General features: G+C 42.3%; 1 protein-coding gene across 2 annotated transcripts in view; it reads left to right on the top strand.

The window, feature by feature from the left end:
• The window catches only part of SORD (sorbitol dehydrogenase), a 56643-nt gene extending 37327 nt beyond the window's left edge, over positions 1 to 19316 (top strand). For both annotated transcript variants that reach the window (XM_072625537.1, XM_072625538.1), the window contains 5 exons: positions 6576 to 6694; positions 8556 to 8621; positions 9529 to 9704; positions 16814 to 16935; positions 19005 to 19316. In XM_072625537.1, the coding sequence (XP_072481638.1) occupies positions 6576 to 6694; positions 8556 to 8621; positions 9529 to 9704; positions 16814 to 16935; positions 19005 to 19170 (649 nt within the window). In that variant the 3' untranslated portion in view covers positions 19171 to 19316. The remainder of the gene's footprint in view (positions 1 to 6575; positions 6695 to 8555; positions 8622 to 9528; positions 9705 to 16813; positions 16936 to 19004) is intronic.
• The last annotated feature ends 575 nt before the right edge of the window (positions 19317 to 19891 follow it).

Raw genomic sequence — 19891 nt, 5'->3', positions numbered from 1 at the left:
AGTGTAGCCTCAAAAGGGAGAACATTGTTTATAGCAGTGGGTAGCCACTGATGTGGATGGTAGAAAAATCAGCATTGGAACCAAAGAAAGCCCTTTCCTTGGTACTCCCACTCTGGTCTAGAGATGCAGTATGGCCAAACAGAATGATCCATAGACTGAAATTGGGAGCATTGGACAGATGAGTACAGTTATCTGGGCACTTTTAGAGCCACACAACCTCCTTGGAACCAGAGATTCAGGAGACACAGCACAGCAGAGTGGCAGAGACCTGACCAAGACTCACACTTTGCCTTCAGCACTCCGTGGCTCTCTCAGGCCTCCCTGAGCCTCAATTTCCTCACCTGGAAAACAGAGATGAGAATATCGTAGTACCTGTCTCACAGCGTGGTGAGAGTAATATGTGGAACACACTCTTTAAAGTTCAGAGCTCTATAGAAATGTCAGTTTTGTGTGTGTGTGGTATTTGTAAGGTGTGACGTGTTTACAGTGTGTGTGTATGTGTGATATTTGTGGTGTTTGTGATATGTGTGGTGTGTATGTGGTATGTGGTATATGTATATTTCAGGGATATGTGTATGTTGTATGTGATGTGGTGTCTGTGTGATATTTGTGTGTTGTGTGTGATGTTTGTGAGGTATGTGTGTGTGATATGTGTGGTGTGTAGTAGACATGGTATTTCTGAGGTATGTGTATATATTGTGTGGTATGGTGTCTGTGTGATGTTTGTGTGCTATATAGGTATGTGTGTGATGTTTGTGTGGTGTGTGGGGGGTGGTGGTAGAGGGAGTATGTATGTGTGTATGTATGTATGTATGGTATGTAGGTGTCTGGGGTAGGATCCAGACCTGTCATTTTGTCTTTTTAGGGAGCTTCCTGGGCTTGAAGCTCTCTCTACTGATCTAACTCAGTCACGAATTCTCAGGGTACTGGGAGGATAGTTTATGATGGAGGCAGAGTTTGAACCCTGGGCTTCTTGTCTCCAAGACTGGCTCTCCACCCACTCTCCAAGGTTGGCTTTCTTTCCACTGCTCCACGCTGCCCTCTCCCCCTATGTTATTTTTAAGAGCTACAAGGGACATTGCTGCAGTTAGATTTATTAAATTTATTAAGTGCCTATGATGGGGAAGGCACAGTGTTAGGTGGCGAGGCTACACAGGCAAAACAAAAAATAGGGTGTCATCAAGAAGTTCCCATTCAGCTGGGTGGATACTGTGTGTACCCAGATAAGTAAATGCAAAGTTACTGAAGGAGGAAGAGAGCGGGGTGAGAGGGTAGGGGGATTAGAGAAGATTTGATGGAGCTGGTGATACTTGGACCTGGAGGGGCCTGGTAGAGTCTTGGCTTGGGAGACAGCTTGTGCAGAAGACACAGAAGTGGGCTACAAATTGTTGAGTTCAAGGAACTGCTAAGAGTATGGTTTGGCTGTAACAGAACAGTTGAGAACAGTGATGTGCAGTAAAGCTAGGATGAGACTGAAGCCAGACTGTTGAGTGCCTTAACTGCAGAGTTGAAGAGTGTGTCGTATATCCTACAGGTAATAGGAAGCCATTGAAAGCTTTAGAGGACATGGTCATGGACACGGTCCAACCTGTACCTTATTCAGAAGATTGTTTTTAGCAGTTGTGAAGGAAGAAACTGGAATTATTGCAATAGCCTAGATAAGAAATGACATGTTTGTGGTGGAACGGGATAGATTTGAGTGAGTGGATGTAGGCTCTACAGGGGAGCGAAGAGGTAAGGATAACAGTAAGGCTGTGAATTTGACTGACTAGAAGGATCAGCATGGCTCTGGACTGACTATAAATACGAAACACAAGATTTTCTATTTAGGCCTGGAGGTGATGGGGAGCAGCCAGGGTTTATTGAGTGTGTGTGGGTGGGTGACATCAGGCCTGTGCTTTAGGAAGATCAATTTGACAGCTGGGTGGTGGATGGACTGAAGTGCGAAGAGACTTGAGACCAGGAGACTAGCTAGCAGGCTATTTCAGTAGTCCAGAGGCTTCTCCCCTAGTGGAACTTAGAGCATAAAGCAGGATTTCACTTCCTTTTCAGATCTTATAATCATAGGATTACAAATTTAGAGCTAGAAGGAACCCTAAAGGTCAAATGGTTCAACACTCTTATTTTACAGATGAGAGATCTGAGTCTCTGAAAGGTTAAGTGATTTACCTGGGGTCATACAGGTGGTAACTGGCAGAGTAGGGATTCAGACTCAGGCTTGGTGCTCCAGTCTGGTGATCTTTCCACTGGAACCATCTTTGCTTTTGTTTTTTAAACAGTCTCCCTGACTTGGTGCCTGACTGGGACCTAGTAGGTACTTAACAGATGTTTATTGACTCAAATAGAAGCCACCAATAATAAAAATAAATTGTTACAAAGTGAAGGAAACAAGAGGGCAGCAGATAGTTGAACTAGCCACCTATGGAGTCAGGACTCGACAACAAAAAGGAAGGCTAGAGCAGGGCGATGACCTGGGAGAACAGAGAGATGGTGTTTCCTCAGAAGAGATGAAGAAAGGGCCACAGAGGTGGAAGACAGAGGGAGAGGGGGACGATGGGAGGTTATGGTTGGAATGGAGAATCTCAACATTTCAGGTTGTGGTTGTGACCCAGTTAGAGCAGTCCCTTATAATAAAGAAGAAGAAAGTGGGGGGAAAACTCCAGGTCAGCAAAACTAACCAACATCTGGAAAAAAAGGCTGAGATATGTGATGTTCTACACCCATAGACTCCTGCCTCTGCAAAGAAGCAGAGGGACGAGATGTTATTATTATTTTTTAAAAATAGTCCAGAATCTTCCCTCTCCTCTTCCTTTCTTAGGAGAGAGTCTTTCCACTTCTCCTTTTCTAATGCAGAAACAGTAGCAACCCAGAAATGGTCAGAGGCGTCTGTGAAAGTAATCTGATTCAGGGGTAACGTGGGAGCCCAGGGAGAAAGGGCTAGCCCAGTAAGCAAGAGGGACCTGTTCCACAGGGAGGTTTGTATCAGGGAAGTGTTTGTTGGGTCATGACGGTGGTGTTTCTTGGAATCCTTCCATCCTCTTAGATGGCTACCTGACTTCTCCCAGCCCTAACCCTGCACCCTGCCTTCCACCACAGCCTCACTATCATGCTACTCACTTGGGGTTTTTTTTGCTTCCTTCTTCCCCCTCCTGCTGTTTTCTTCATCATTCTGAACTCTGCTGTCCCTTTTCCCTATTTTCTGAGCCCTCACGATGACATCATCAGGTTCCTTCATTTTGCATGGCTGGGTAGCTCCTAGAATGTTAGAGATGGAAAGGAAATTAGAATATAAAATGCTAGAATTTAGAATATAGACACTTAAAGTGTAGAGTATAAATCACACCCCCACTATAAAGGACCTTAGGGCATAAAGTGCTGGAACATAAAACATGATCATAATAATACTATCTCATGTCTCTGTGAGGACTTAAAATTGACAGCGTGATTTCCTCATTCCATAACTGTAAGGTAGATAATTCAGATACTATTAGCTGCATTTTAGAGATAAAGAAAAATGAGGCTTAGGGAGATTATGTGAATGGCAGGGCTAGCACTCAAACTTGGATTTCCTGGTTCTCAGTCCAGCTCATAAAATATTAGCACTGGAAGGGACCTCAGTGATCATCTCTTGGGTTGTTTCATCATCCTCTCTTGAGGGATGAGAAAACTGAACTCCCATAAGGGATCTGCTAAAATTACACAGCTCATTAGTGGCAGAGCTGAGACTAGAACTCAGATCTCCTGATTCTCAGTCTGTGGCTCTTTCCAATTCATCATGTGACCTCTCCCATATTGTGTTTAAGGAAAGACCTATTTGAACAAAAGAAAACTGATCAGAATGCCATATTTCTTTAAATAACCTTCCTTCTCCACCCCGACTCCCCAACCCCCCAATTCCCTTGATGTTTTCACTCTGAGATGAGGGTAGGAGAGATTATATGAGTTTTTCAGACCTGATCTGTGGTCATTTAATTTAGAATGGAAAAAACCTTCTACACTGGCCTATTTGCTGCTCCACGAGCAAAACTAGACATTTTCTCTTGTCCCTCACCAATGCAATGCATTCCTTCCTCATCTCCCACTTCCCTGGCTTCCTTCAAGCCCCAGCTAAAATTCTAGTACACAGAGCCATTCCTGATCCCCCGTAATTCTAGTACCTTTCCTCTGTTGATTATTTCCAGTTTATCTTTTATATAGCTTGTTTATATACAGTTACTGGCATGTTGTCTTCCCCATTAGGTAGTGAGCTCCTTTAGGATGGGGAATCTTGTTTATACTTCTTTATATCAGCAGCACCCTAATGGAATTACCTGGCATACAGAAGTTCATATTTGTTGACTGGCCTATTGACTAATTGAGCATGCTCCCCCTTTTGAAGAATCAGCTTGTCCTTGCTTGTGTGTTTGAAAGGGAGAAAAGGATAAATTGATTTTTCAGGTAATGGAACAGTTTAGGGATGTTTTGTTTTTTTTTTTTATTTTGGATTGTCTTCCGTGAATTTTGGTTTGGGATTTTTAAGCATCCTTGTTCCAGGTGAAGCAAAATGAATCTAATCCTATTGAGAAAACCTTTACTAAGTGCACACTCTGTGCAAGACATATGGTGTCAACTATCAGAACTTATCGCTGGTCAAGATCCAAAACAGGAAAGAGGAGGACAAATGAGTTGAAAAGAGGGAGAGAGAAAAAAGCAGCCGCGAATGGTGATTTATAACAATAATCCAAATTTATATGGCGCTTGACAGTTTACAAAGTGCTTTCCATATGTTCCCTTGCTTGATCATCATAGCAACACTGTGAGATAGGGAGTGCATGAGGAAACTGAGGTTCAGGTGATTGAAACAAGCTGGCATGGTTAGTCAGTGACGGAGCTGGAAATATAACCCAAGTCCTCTGCCTCAAAACCTCCCTCCCCTCTCTCCCTATCCTAGCAAGTGGTAGGCTGCCAGCTGCAGTTTGATTCTCCCTTTGTCTTTGTTGGCAAGGTTGTAATCCATACCAGTTATGTCGTTTTTCTCTGCCTCCAGCCTGGAAAGTGATTGATGTTCTTAGAATCCTTACACAACCTCTGTGGCCATCCGTGATTGTCTCTTTCTAAACCTAAAAAAGTGGAGTTTGATGAACGTGTGGCCAAATCATTGTGTCTTATTTTTCTTCTCAAATCTCAAAGGGAATAATATTTGTGGAGCATTGAGCACTGGTGCCTGGTACATAGGAGGTACTTAAGAAATATATGTCTCTCCTCCCGAAAACTTTTTTTCTAAGTTGGAGGAGAGAGATAAAGATGGCAATTTTAATTAGAGAATAATAAGATTGTAAATTTGAAACTAGAGGTGAACCTCGGAGGGCCTCTAGCCTCAACTCCCTCCTTACACAGATGAGGAAATTAAGGTCTAGTCACACAGAAAGGGGCAGAGCTGAAATTCAAATGTAGTTTCTCTGACTTCAGGTCCACACTACAGTTGGGACTCTTGCCTTCCCCGTTAGAATGGGAGTTCCTTTTGAGTAGGTGGTGTGTTTCATCAAAGCTTCTGGCACAGAGTATGTGATTAATAAGTGCTTGTCAATTGATTGCCAATGCAACAAGGCTTGCCTCTGTAAGATACTGCCTGAAACTTAAAAGGTTTCAGGGAGAAACTGTGATTAAATACTTTCTTATAGAAATTTATATCGTCTAAGGAAAAGATAATTTACATGTGGAGAAAAGCATCTTACCCACATGCAAGAGTTGGGTGGAAGTAGTGCTTGGGTACTTATGCTAGTCAGTTTTTTACTCTAATGGAAATATTAAAGGACACCATCTTTTCACCTCTCTAAAGTTTGGGGTATTTGGCTTAATCAATTGAAGAAAAGTCATATACTTGTGGATTGTAGTGGGATTGAGCAGCCAGAAAATGGCTAGGCTTCCTGCTTCTGAAATGAATCATCCCATTTACTTTAGAAGACCTGTGTTTCTTTGGGGAAGGGACAAGGTCAAATGAGAGAACAGAATAAAGGGGGGGCAGGATAGGATGGAGGGAAATATAGTTAATCTTACACAACATGACTATTATGGAAGTCTTTTGCAAAACAACACATATATAGCCTATGTTGAATTGCTTGCCTTCTCAATGGGGATGAGTGGGGAGGGAGGAAGGGAGAGAAGTTGGAATTTAAAGTATTTGAAATGAATGTTGAGAATTGTTATTGCATATAACTGGGAAATAAGAAATACAGGTAATGGGATATAGAAATCTATCTTGCCCTATGAGAAAAGAGAGAAGAAGGGGATAAGGGAAGGGTGGGGTGTGATAGAAGGGAGGGCACATGAAGGGAAGGGGTAATCAGAATGCAAGGTGTTATGGGGTGGGGGGAGGGGAGAGATTGGGAGAAAAATTGGAACTCAGAATTTTGTGGAAATGAATGTTGAAATCTAAAAATCAATAAATAGAACTATAAAAAAAAAGGGCCTCTGTTTTCAACAAAAGACAAATCAAGCATACCATTCCCAGGGCAGGGCAATTGCAGCTGGTTTTATCTGTGAAAAAGGAGATTCTGTTCTTGAGCCCTAAGTGTTTGTGTCTTGTGGTCCCACAGACTCCCTCACAATGTCACCCTTGAAGAAGGGGCCCTTGTCGAGCCACTCTCTGTGGGGATCTATGCCTGTCGGAGAGGTGGAGTCACTCTGGGAAGCAAGGTCCTTGTGTGTGGAGCTGGTATGTAATAGACTTGGTCCCAGTTTTTATTATGTGCTACCTTCATCTCCAGTTTTAAGTATTGACACCCTCCCCTCCCAGCTTCCAAGTTGTGACTGATTCTGGTTTGGTTCTTGGTATAACCAGCCATAAATTGGGCTTTGAGGGATGGGAGTCAGTAGAGACTACATTGAGAAGGGAGTCCTCCTAAAGGATCTGGTCCTGGGCAAAATTGCAATGAAGTAAGTGCAATTTGTCTCTGATTGTTTTCCACCCCACCTTTCCTAAATCCTATATCCCCTTTGAGCAGCTTTTTCTACATGCCTAGTGCTTCCTTCTATATTGCCTTTGGCTTCCCAGAAGCAACCTTTCTAGGGCCCTCTTGTTTCTGAAATGAGCCCCACTCAGCTCCCCTCCATCCACACTTAACAGTCCTATGGGCTGTTTCCTCAGGACTTTGTTCTCTGCTAGGTAAAAATGGGTGGCAATAAGTCAATATGATAATCTGATAAACTAATCCCTGATAATGTGTTAAACTAGCTAATATGTTACCACTCAGATAGCATATATTATTTTACCCAGTTATAAAATACATTTTAAAATATCTTGAGAGATGCCATGCTAAGAATTTTGGAGAAATATTTTTTGAATGCTGGGTAGCTAATTAATGGTATTACCATAGTAGGCCAAGGAAACCCAGGTGAACTACCTAAATAATGGTAAGGATATTAATGGCAATTATAATAATTTAAAAATTGACTGATTTGGTCCTCAGTGGTCCTATTAGTTTGTGAATCTTCCACTTGGGAAGATTTGACTAGTTCTATAGGTGGCACAATTGACAGAGCACCAGGCCTGGAGTCAGGAAGACTTCTCTTCCTGAGTTCAAATCTGACCTCACACGTTTATTAATTGTGGGACCCTGGGCAAGTCCCTTAACCCTATCTACCTCAGTTTCCTCCTCTGTAAAATGAGCCAGAGAAGAAAATGGCAAATCAACCACTCCCGTATGTTTGCCAAGAAAACCCCAAATGGAGTCACCAAGAGTCAGACAAGACTGAGCAGCAGCAGGAGTCAGTTCTTGAGGGGGTGGTTCTAGGAGAGTAAGAACACATTCTGAGCTTTCTGAGACCTCTCTAGAAACCATTAGAGAACCTGGGGGAAGGCTTGAACTAACTCGATCCACTCTGGAAGCCTCTTTTATCTTTGTAAATGTCTCAAAACAGCCTCCAACAAGTAGTTAGAAATGTTGTCTGCCTTAGTCTAACTTCACAGCAAATTCCCAATGGACTCTTGAGGCAAAATGCCTTCCACATCCAGAACTATGGAACTGGATCACAGAATGAAGCAGACCATCTTCTCTTGTGTTATGTTATGTTTTGTTTAGTTGTATGGTTTCTCCCATTCATTTTAATTCTTCTCTGCAACATGACAAAGGTGAAAATGTATTTAATATGAATGTAAGTGTAGAACCGCGTCTTGGGGAGGGAGTGGAGGGGGAAGGAGGGGAAGGAAGGGGGAAAAAATCTAAGATATATGGAAGTGATTGTAGAAAACTGAAAACAAAATAATTTAAAATTTTTTTAAAAAGTGAAAAAAATAGAAATGTCTTGCCTTGGAACGAAAGACAGAGCAGTAGCTTTAGAAAGGAATTTGATTAAATTCTGGTCATGCCTATTACTGTCCATAGGCCTATTTTCTTATCTTTTAGATGAGAAATTTGGACAAGATGACCTTAGTTCTTTTTTTTAAGCTCTCAGCCTGTGATCCTATGATTCTTATGAGAGATGGAAACATGAAAAATAGCCATCTGCCCTTCCCAGGCACACAGGTCAGACATGTTAGGCATTTGTTTTGAACAGAATCTTTCTGTTTTGTTTAGGACCAATTGGAATGGTCACTTTGCTGGTGGCTAAAGCCATGGGTGCTTCGAAAGTGATAGTGACTGGTGAGACCTCTTTTTCTCAGTTTCTCTTTGCTTCAGACATATTTGATGGGAAAGAAATCTGTCATCCTTGTGGATAGTGATTATAATAGCAAATGGATGTATGAGGTGGGATATGTTCTTTTGCTTTCCCTCTTGACTGATTTTGATGAGGCCCAGGCAAAGCCCAGCATCAGCCCTTTTCGATTCACCACGTGAGTATTGTTGAAGGTGGGAGCTTTTCCTTCTGTGAGAATCCAGGCTGGCAATGTGTCTACCTTTGCCCTAAGAGGAAGTCCATGGCTGTATGAGACCAAGCTCTGTTTCAAGGAGTGTCAGAGCTACCCTATTAGAAAGTAGGTTCCCGGAGGACAGGTGCTGTTTTAACCTTCCTTTGTATCACTAACACTTGGCCCAGTGCCTGGCATCTATGCAGTGAATCCTTAACATTAGAAGGGCCAGGTGTGTCAATTGGCATGCAAAATTTTTTTTAAAATAATTTTACCATAATTTATTATAATTTCTCCTATCTATACAAATATACTTTAAATACAAGTCATTGCAAACAGATATTATAATGTTAACTGGGAAAATTTTTCATCCTGCTGTATTTTCTTTGCCTTATGGATAAAAAAAAAATATTGCTATGGATAAAAAAACACATTGCATCAGTTTAATTCTTTGAGACATTTCTTACATTTTGGTCCTCCTATTAATAAATGATTGAGATTGATTGATAAGGGGTGTGTGTGTGTGTGTGTGTGTTGGGGGGAGGAAGGAAGAGAGAGAGAGAGAGAGAGAGAGAGAGAGAGAGAAAGAAAATATGATTAAGGATTTAGAATACATTTATGAAGGCTGCTACCCCTCTCCCTTTATCTCCATCCAGCTTTTAGTTTCTTTGTTTGATTAGGCTACTTTTGTTTAACCTCAGATGTGAACGGTTCTCGACTGGAAAAAGCCAAAGAATGTGGGGCCACTTTGACCCTCCAAATCAATAAGGAGAGCCCTCAGGAAATTTCCAGTAAAATAGAAAGTCTCCTCAAACAGAAACCAGATATCACCATTGAATGTACTGGAGTGGAATCTTCTATCCAGACTGGCATCTACGTGAGTTTTCTTCTGCTTAGTGAATCATAAGTTGGTCTTATTTCAGTAGAAAGTGAACAACAGTTTTTTTAATTGCTCTGTGTAGTTAACAAGACACTGTGTGCAGCTGATTTGCAGGTAGCGTGGCATAGTGAAAAGCTCATTAATAAGAAATCTCATTTTCCTCACTGACTTGTTGTGGATTATGGGTTAAACTTTTGGGAGACTCATAAAGTCATCAGTTACCCTCTCTGGATTTTAGTGTATTTACCTGTAAAATGGGGACAGTAATTACAGGGTTGTTAGGAAGAGTAAATGAGACAAAATGGTTTTTATCTTCTCTTTTTTGCATCGTCATAGCTATCCCCAGTATCTTTCCTTCCCTCCCCTTCTCAGAGAGCCATGCCATACAACCAGTAATGTTTTTTAAAGACGTAAAAATCAACATAACTGATTGATAAATTGAAAAAATATAAAAACATACAAAATGTATAACGCCTGTGGACCCCTCACCTCCAGGAAGCTGTGGTTTGGGGATGTCTCTTCATATATCTTCATTCGAATCCTGCTGGATCTTTATAATTTCATTATTCGCTTTTGATTTTTTGGGTGTACGATCTTTCCATCTGTTGAGGTTATTGTTTGTATTGTTTTCTTGGCTCTGCTTCCTTCACCATGCGTTATTCATGTAGATCTTTCATGCTGCTCTGTGTTCATTGCAATCATCATTTCATAGAGTACAGGAATATTTCATCATATTCACCTACCACTGGATGGGTATCTGCTTTGTTTCCAATTCTTCGCTATCACAAAAAGTGCTGCTATAAATATTTTGGCTGTGTCTAAGGAATGACTTCTTATTGATAACTTCCTTAAGATATAAGCCCAGTATTGAAGCTTTGGTTCAGAGGACGTAGACATTATTTTAGTAATTTTACTGGTGTAATTCCTAACCTCTTACCATTTCACAGTGCTCCCAACAACACACCCTTGTGCCTATTATTCCACAGTCCCTCCAACGTTGACTGCTGCCATTGTTTTGTCATTTGTACCAATTTTCGGGATGGGAGAGGAAACCTCAGGGTTGTTTTGATTTGCATTTCTCCTAGTATTAGTGTTGGAACATTCTTTCTTGTGGTTGTGAATACAAGATTCTTTTTCTAACACATACTAGCTATATGCAGGCCATTGAGCCTTTCAGTGCTATGGACAACTCTCTAAGACTGCCAGTTTTTGGAGGAGCTGCTAATCTTCAGCAATGGAGAGATTGTTTCCACACTAGGAGCTCCCTGTGTCGTTGTCTGGACCAGGAATAATTATGATAATGATCTAGAACATATGAAGTGTGATATTATTTAACAGAACAAAGCCATTTTTAGAGGCTAAGGGAGCATCAGAGGGGTTGAGGAAACCACAACTTGGCTCAGGGATGAATGGCACCTTCTACCCCTCCTATTTCATTTTGTTTAGGGATATTGTTCTCCATGACTATTCAGTGTAAGAGCACACCCAGCAAGTCTTTCACAGGGAATCATAAAAAATCAAACTTCTCCAAACATTGTTAGTTTGCTAAAAAACTTCTTCCTGGACTTCGAATAGATAAGAATCCAAAGACATTTCTTTTGAGGGTCACCAGAGGAAATGAGTCAGTAATGCCTCTGGGGAACACTGGGTTAACCCATGGCCTCTCAACAATATCTAGGTGGGGAAAAAGGGAAGAAAGGAAAAAGCATGGAAAGTGGAGAAGAAGGGGCAAAAAGGAAAATTGGAGCATAAGGAGGGAACCATGGAAAGAGAAGAAGGAAAGGCCTGTGGTGAAGAGGTGGAGGGTAGGTGAGCATCATTCATAGGCATCACTGAGAGACCTTGGACTCTGGGCTGTCCTTTGGGAGTTGACACTTCCTTCTTCCTTCTCTGAGTCACAGAGCTCACCTCACCTTCCCAAGAAGAAATTGCCCTGTCTACGTGAGCTGGGCAGGGAGGGCAGCTACCTTTTCTGGTGTAGTAGCAGTGCATTTCACCTAGACTAGGCAGGGCCAGCCCCTCTCTTGGTTTGTCATCATCATCCTCATCCTCATCATCCTATCTTAACATTTATACAGTGTTTACTATGTGCCAGGTGCTGTAGTAAGAGAGGGATTTTACCTACTTTACAACAATCTTGGGAGGTAGGTGCTATTTGATCTTCATTTTACAGATGGGGAAACTGAGGCAACAGAAGTGAAGCGACTTGTCTAGGGTCACACAGTTAGTGTCTGAGGCTGGGCTTGAACTTAGATCTTCCAGACCAGCTGCTCTATCCACTATACCACCCAGCCATTTAGTAAATAGCTATGGAGCACCTATTATATTTGAGACCCAGTATTTTGTAGGAGCCTTCACCTCAAGGAATCTAAACAGTCTACTCCCAGATACCACATTCTGAGAGAGACAGCATCAACACCAGGTCCTTTCTTCTGCTCTTAGGGCATTTAGGAGCATTTGGCATTTTCAACTGGTGGAAGGATGATGGGTGGGGTATTAACCTGCTATCACCAGTCCTTAAGATGGAGAGCCTCCTGTTTGAGTGACGTCAAAAAGAGGACCAGCACGCATGACAGACAGCATAGAATCCTATGGCCGCCTCAGGGTGAGGCAGAGGCATTGTGCTGGTAGCCAGGATGGATCTTTTTTACAAACACTTCCCTACCAGGCAGTGACTAGATGATGCTCAACTGGGAGAGGTGACCCGGGCAACAGGAGCTGAACTGATGTCATTCTGTACCCGAGTCTTGTTGAAAAAGTCACACCCACAGAATGAAGGTCGGGGCTGCCCCAGCATTCTTTTGTCTGTGGGCAAATGCTGAGACCTAACATTGCAACGTCCGTCTTTGCTGTGGTGCCCTTCCCTGTATTAAGGGGAAAGGAGGAAACGTTGACAGGAAAAATGAGGATTTTTTTTTCTTTGGAATTTCTCAACCAAGAAGTTTGGTTGGTTTTTTTTGTTGTTGTTGGTTTGTTTTTTTGCTCATTCAGGTTTGAACCTCGAAGTTCTATTCCAAAAGGGCCATCCCAACCCTTGGAGCAGCATTTCCTCCTTTGTTTCAATCTCACATAAAAATAGCCCCACTCTTTGCCAAGGATGATTCCTTGGAGTGCTGCCTTGATCTCATTCCCCAGTAACTTTTCCAGCAAATTGCTTTCACAAGTCATCTGTCTCTTTCTCTCTCTCTCATCTTCAAGCCTTCATTATCTAATGAGCCCTTCCTGTTCCCTGAAGAGAAGCCCATGTCTCCCCTATTTGTAAGGGGAGACTTGATCCTGGCTTACTTGATCCTGGCTATCATCAGGTGTCTAGTCGTCCTCATCATGGACAGACTCTGGGAGAAAACCCTCCACACTGTGTCTACTTACTTGCTTCTAACTCTTCTAAACCGGTTTTGATCTTCCTTCTAGCCTTATCTTGTGACTGAAACTGCCCTTTCCAAAGTTACCCTCTTAGATTGCTGTCTATTTTAGATTGTGTGTGTGTGTCTCTGTCTGTCTATTGTGCGAGATCTTTTATTCCTTTTTGGTTTTCCCCTCATAGATATTAGGAGATATAGCAACCCAATTGCCTCATACTTGCCAATGACTTTTTCACAATCTTATTCTTTCTTGACCTCTTACAGAGAACTTCGTGGATCTCTTACCTGTCCAAGTTAGTCCTTCTCAATCTCCTTTGCTGAGGGTTCATGTCTTTCAGGGCTGTGTCCTGGGCCCTTTTCTATTCTCTTGTCTAGTCTGTACTGTCTTTCTTGGTGATCTCATCAGCTCCCATAGGTTCTGTGATCATCTCAATGCAGATGATTCCCATATCTGTGTGTATATGTTTTATACCTATGACATTAAAGAAGAGACATTACTTTCTGCTTTGCTGATGTCCCTTAAGGACTGTGCGAGGTTTTTCCATCTAACCTGCTCCCCCATTAGAATATGAGCTCCTCAAGAATGGGGACTTTTAGTTTGTATTAATTTCTTCTGTGCTTAGCACATTGCTATGCGTATAGTAAGTGTTTAATAAGTGCTTCATCCATTCATTTGCACAAGATGCCACTACCTCACCTGCCTCTTAGTTTTGGGCATACTACTATTATTCCCATTTTACAATTGAGGAAACTGAGGGGGACAGAAATGAAGTGACTTGCTTCAGGTCATGAAGCCAGATTTGAACTTGGGTCTTCCAGACTCTAGGCCCCGTTATTCACTTTGCTACTTACCTACCTGGTAGGCTCATAGATCTAGAGCTTAAAGGGACCTCAGAGGTCATCTGCTTCAACCCTCTCATTTTAAAGATGAGAGAGTTGAACCACAGAGAAATTAAGTGACTTTCTCAGTCATACAGCTTAGTGCTCTTTATGAAGAGTTGGGGATGAAAAGGACACAGAAGAATTAAAAAACATGGTCCCTACCCTCGTAGTACTTACAATTTAGACAACTAGACAAAGTTCGCATTCTTGAAACAATTAGAAAAAATATAACAGCCTTTGATCTATTACCACCTGTGAGGTTCAGTGATCTATGGAAAATGGAGGGTGGGTGAAGTTTGGGGAGTGCCAGGCCTAGAGACCTAAGGGCTACCCGAGTCTTACCTTACCTATCGCAGGTCTTCGGCTGGCCAAACTGGATAAACGTATGAGAGAAGAGACTTTCCAGAGTCGAACAAGGGTTAGGCTTTATTCAGGGTCTTGGTTACATGTGCAGGGGGAACTCTTCCTGAGGAGAGAGAAATCTCCCAAGGAGGCAAAGATCTTACAGTAAGAGATTGGAAATGGAAGTGGAAGTGGGGAGAGAGGGGAGAGGGAAGAGAGAAGAGAGGAGAGAGGGAAGAGGGGCCTTCTGTCCTCTAAGGGCCCCTCAGCACTAAGAGCGCCTTCAGGCTTTCCTGACCCTACTTAAGCTCTCCCGCCACATAGTTTGCACCTGAATACCGTGCCTGTTAGACAACAATAGGTGTGCTCAGACCCTGGGCCAATCTCAAGGGCAGGGATGCTCTCTCCCAGCACGTTTCCCACGGGAAGAGGCGGAAATGCACGAGATAGCCCGGTCTCACACCTCAATTCCCTGCTGTTCTCTGGGGGGCCTCATGAGAACTCTAAGGTTTAGAAGTCCTCACCTTTACCTGCCTGAGACTGTCCACATGGAACTGAGCTTATACCCCCAACAGGGGAGGTCAGGGGATGTCTTCCAGAGGAGGTGGGGTTTGAGCTGGACTTAGAATGGTGGTTAAGGTTTTCTTTTTTGGCCGCATGAGCCAATTTACTTTCCTAATTAAGTTTTGCTTAGACCACCATGATAATTCATTTGTGTTCCTCGAGTACTCCCTGAATGATAGTGTAAGAAAGGTGACCCAAAGCTGGAGAGCAAGAGGAAAGCGTTTGAGGATTACAAACTGTGCGATGAAATTCCGTGAGGCACAGCACCTACAGATGAATAATTTTGATTTGAGATGATTTTAATGTAGCATGGAAATTGTCCCCAGTTAAGGAACTGGCTATAAGGAGCAATTCAGAATCCATGATGATGAGTAGCATTATGATTAGAATTGATTTCAATTAAATAAACATTTTTAAGCTCTTAGTATGTGCTTGTTGACGTAAAGCATCAGTCTGTTAACAACTTGTTTACTTAAAGTAGTTATCAGTCTGTTAACAACTTGTTTACTTAAAGTAGTTTCGATACTACAAAGTTTTATCTTCTTTTTCTCCTTGAGATTTAAGTCTCCCTATCTTGCTCAGGTGGGTGGGAGGTATCAGTAAACATTTATTAAGTGCCTGCTGTGTGCCAGGAACTATGCTAAGTCATCCATTAATGATCAGCATGTAAGTGTTACTGACCTGGGCCTTCCACAGGCACTTTGGTGGGCCTGTTCTCCCTGGTGACTCGCTGCATTGCTGTTGGAATTTGTGCAGACACTTTATCTGCTTTAGCCCCCCAGCATCTTAGAATTCCTAAACCCAATCAGTCTTCCCCATTAGCAAGTGTGTTCTACCCACACCTGGCTACAAAATTCTAATAGCCGTCCCTTACCCTGTATGTGTTTCAAAGCTTGCTCCCATCCCATATTATTTGTGTATAGGTTACATTAGGTTAGGCTTGAGGTTGCTTTGAATTCTGAGAGTCCTTGATTCATTTTGTCTTCACAACCAGCCCAGTGAGGTAGATAATGCACAACCCGGAATATTTGGCCAGTTGGCTTGGAGCTTGGCATGATAAGGTTTTGATGTACAGGAGGATAGTCTGGGCAATTGTCTGGAGAGGTCTTGCTTGAATTCACATTCTGTCATCAAGTAACACTTTGGAAGGTTGTTAGATGTCACTCTTGTTATTAATCATAGTTCTTGCAAAGCATTCTCAACAATAAGGTCAAACTTGGCTTTTGCCATTTGGCATGGAGGTGTCTGCCTCACCAAAGTGTATTCTTTCCATATCTATAAATTTACAGCACTAAATAGAGGAAAGAGCCCTGTATTTGGAAGCAAAAGATCTACTTTTGAGTCTGAACGCTGAAATTTCTGTTGTACGAAGGCTGTGTTTCTTCATCTTTAAAATGGAGATGATAATGTTTGCAGCATGTAGGAGGTGGGGGGAGGGGCCATTGGAGTCAGAAAGACCTGGATTCTAATTCTGCCTCTGAACATATACTAGTTGGTTGACCAAGTCATCTAAAAGCAAATGCTGATCTGAGTTGCTGATCTTATCATTGGAGGGAGTTCCTAGATTGGGAATTGCACACAATGATTAAAAATCACAATATTTTGCAATAGACACTTTATAGAGTAATTCTGAAGAGGGAGCCTTGCAAACTGTCAGATTCTTCATGTAAGTGTGAGCTGAGTTGTCATTGTCCTGTAGTGGTGGAGCACCTTTATTGCAGGTAAATTCACCAGCATCTTTGTAACTGTTCCATTGATCCAATCTTGAAAACTCCCCTTTCTCTGGAGTTTTCACTGATTCTATACTTTACCTGTCTGTATTTAAATAGACACTGGGGAATCATCTAATCTGAGCAGAAAGTATCTCTTTAACTGTAGGTCCTTTAGCGCTTACCATGTAATAGAAAAAAGTCTCCATTTGTAATCTCTGCCTTTCTATTTTTTATTTCCTTTTAGGCCACTCGTTCTGGTGGGACCCTAGTGCTTGTAGGATTGGGAAAGGACATGGTCACTGTCCCCCTGGTACATGCAGCATTGCGGGAGGTGGACATCAGAGGCGTGTTTCGATACTGTAATACGTGAGTATCCCCTGAGTCATTTGGGGAAGACTGGCCTCTGGAGAGTTCTTGGGACAAGGAGAATAGACCAGAAGACCTCACAGATGAGTTAGCCTCTGATCCCATTTATTAGTGATCCAAAGAGCGTCAGTCAGTGAGCACTGTACTAAGAACGGCTATGCCAGGCATTGTGCTTGGCTCTGGGAATGCAGAGCCCAAAGTGAAACAGTTCTCGCCTCAGGGAGCTTGTAGTTTGCTACTAGCTGTGGAGATCAGGAAGGACTTCATTAGAGGTTGTTACTTGAGCTGAGTTGTAAAGGAAACAAGTAATTCTGAGAGGCAGAGGTGAGGACAGACTGCATTCCTAGCATGAGGGACAGCTAGTGCAAAGGAGTGAAGGCAGGAGAAACTGAGTGTTGTATATAAGGAATAAAGGCATCCGCTCCTGAGAGAAGCAGCTTGGTGCGGTAGGAAAGTACACTGAGTTTGAAGTCACTTTAGAATTTGAGTTTCAGCTCCCCTTTTTCCTAGGCAGGTAGATAGTGAAGTAAACAGAGTGCAGGCTAGAATCAGGAAGACCTGGGTTCAGATCCTGCCTTAGACACTTCCTAGTTGTGTGACTCTGAGCAAGTCACTTAACTTCTGTTGCCTCATTTTTTTTTATCCGTAAAATGTTCATTTCACATTATGATAAAGTTAGCATGGGATTTTACATGATCAGTCATAAGATAATATAACACTACTTCTCAGGGTTGTCATTACACACACACACACACACACACACACACACACACATCTCATTCATATCTATATATATCTCATATATCTATATCTCTATGTATTGCATTTATATGTATGAAATATATACATACACATATGTGTGTGTATTTATGTATGTATTATGTATAAAAGTGAGAATATTTATGAAGACCTTTGTTCTCCTTAAAACATGATATGTATGACTGTGGAAAAGTCATGGGGACCTTTTTGATCTCATTTTCTTATCTGTATCCCAGGGATAATCAATATTTATTGTTCTGTCTATCTCATGGGGTGGGAAAGGAGAGCTGTCAGAACACAGATTCTGGCTGGAGTCAGAGAACCTAGGTGTCCCTGAATTACCTGTATGACTTCTAACAAGTCACTTAACTCCCTGAGCCTGTTTCTTTATTTGTATATGAAGAGATTGAACTCAATAACTTGTGAGGTCCTTTCCAGCTTTAAACTGGTGGTCTATATTCATGTGATCTGGCACTCTTGTTACTTTTACAAAGAGGCAGGCAGCTCTGGGGTAGTCGGGTCACATGGCTTCTGACTGTGTAATCTCACGTCCAGCTTTTCCCTGCCCCCTGTTCTGTTGAGCCAGCCTCGTTGGAGATTCTTTTGTCATCCTCTGCTTTTGCTGCCTCCTTGTAGGCTTGTAGGATTAGAACTGGAATGGAACTCGGAGGCAATCAAGATCTTTTAATCACCAATTTAAACCAGGAAGGGACCTTAGAAATCATCTGGTCAAATCCCTTCTTTTATATATATGGAAATGAAGACTTCAGAGACTTATTAACCCAAGTCACTCAGGTAATAAGTGGCAGAGTCAGGATTGGAACCCAGGTCCTTGTACTCAAAATCCTTTATTCTTTCCAGGACTTGGCACAGTGCCTGGCACTGTCGTAGGTGCTTGATAAATGCTTATTGACAGATTCCTGGCATTTGCCAGGCTCTTTCTGCCCTGGGCTGGAGGTGGGAGAGGGGTGGGGTAGGAAAGCAAGAGCTTTAGAAAACTTTTAAGCTGTTCCTCAGGACCTGTCCTTGATGCTGAAATAGCCAGAGTGAGACTTCTGTACCTTGCCAGTCTCCAACCTTCCCTGCCACCCTCAGAGGATGATCGTTTCAGGACAGGTGAGCAGTGGTTTCAGGCAAGAGAACAGGCAGCTCTGATGTAGTAGGGTAGACAAAGTAATCCTTCAAGAACTCAGTTTTGCATCTCATCTCGGTCACTTACTAGTCATGTGAGCAGGCTAATGATTGTGTTTGAGGCCTGGACCATGCTTGCAGGGTGTGTCTAATTGTTATGTGTTTTTTTCTCTCCATAGATGGCCCATGGCAATCTCAATGCTTTCATCCAAGTTGGTGAATGTCAAGCCCTTAGTCACCCACAGGTTTCCTCTGGAAAAGGCTCTAGAGGCTTTTGAATTAACCAGTAAGGGAACAGGGTTAAAAGTCATGATTAAATGTGACCCAGATGACCAGAATCCCTAATACTGGTATGAGTTCTTGCCCTCCACCCTCACTCCTCTCTGCTCAGGGGCTCACTGACCAGAGTGCTTTGGAAGGGATGGACTTTTTGTTGAAGTGATTTATTTTGAATCATTATGAGTAAATAAAAGCAATACATTCTAACAGAAGAGTTTGATCCTAGAAGTAATTTACAACAAAAATACAAACAGGGAGAATTTGGGGGAAGTTGTAGCAGTGGCTCCGTTTACACTGTGCAGAGTTTGATTCTCAGGTCCAGGAAGCTCCCCTTCTTTCTGATGTGTTTTAGTTGGGCAAGGCTGGGAATCTGGAACATTAAGACAAGTGACGCTTGTCCCATTTCACTAAGAGGAATGAGGAGGATGGGAGAAGGAAAGGCTAAGGCAGTGATCCTTCAGTGTATCATCTCTGGTCTAGTGCATTTTTGGCCAAAGCAGTGTTATCAGTGAATGGGTGTTTGACACTTTTTCAATTTAAAGAGGAAAGGAAAATAGGAAAGGTAGCTCAGTCCTCCTTAGAGTTTGTGGTAGCTTTTTAAAAGTGAAAATCATGATCTGCATCCAGATCAGGTTTTCTTCCCTTGAATGTAGATGTGAAATAGTCCTTTAGTCATGGCTTTAATTGCTAAGACCCATCAAACCCTTAGTTGCTAGGGAGAAGTCTGGAAAGAGGAGCTGAGCTGGGCGGCCCAAGGATAAAGCTTTACCTCCCAGATTCTTTCATT

The sequence above is a fragment of the Notamacropus eugenii genome, chromosome 7 (genome assembly GCF_028372415.1).
Source record: "Notamacropus eugenii isolate mMacEug1 chromosome 7, mMacEug1.pri_v2, whole genome shotgun sequence".
Lineage (NCBI taxonomy): Eukaryota > Metazoa > Chordata > Mammalia > Diprotodontia > Macropodidae > Notamacropus > Notamacropus eugenii.
Note: the sequence above shows the minus strand (reverse complement) of the source record. Positions and strands in the feature narration are given on the sequence as shown.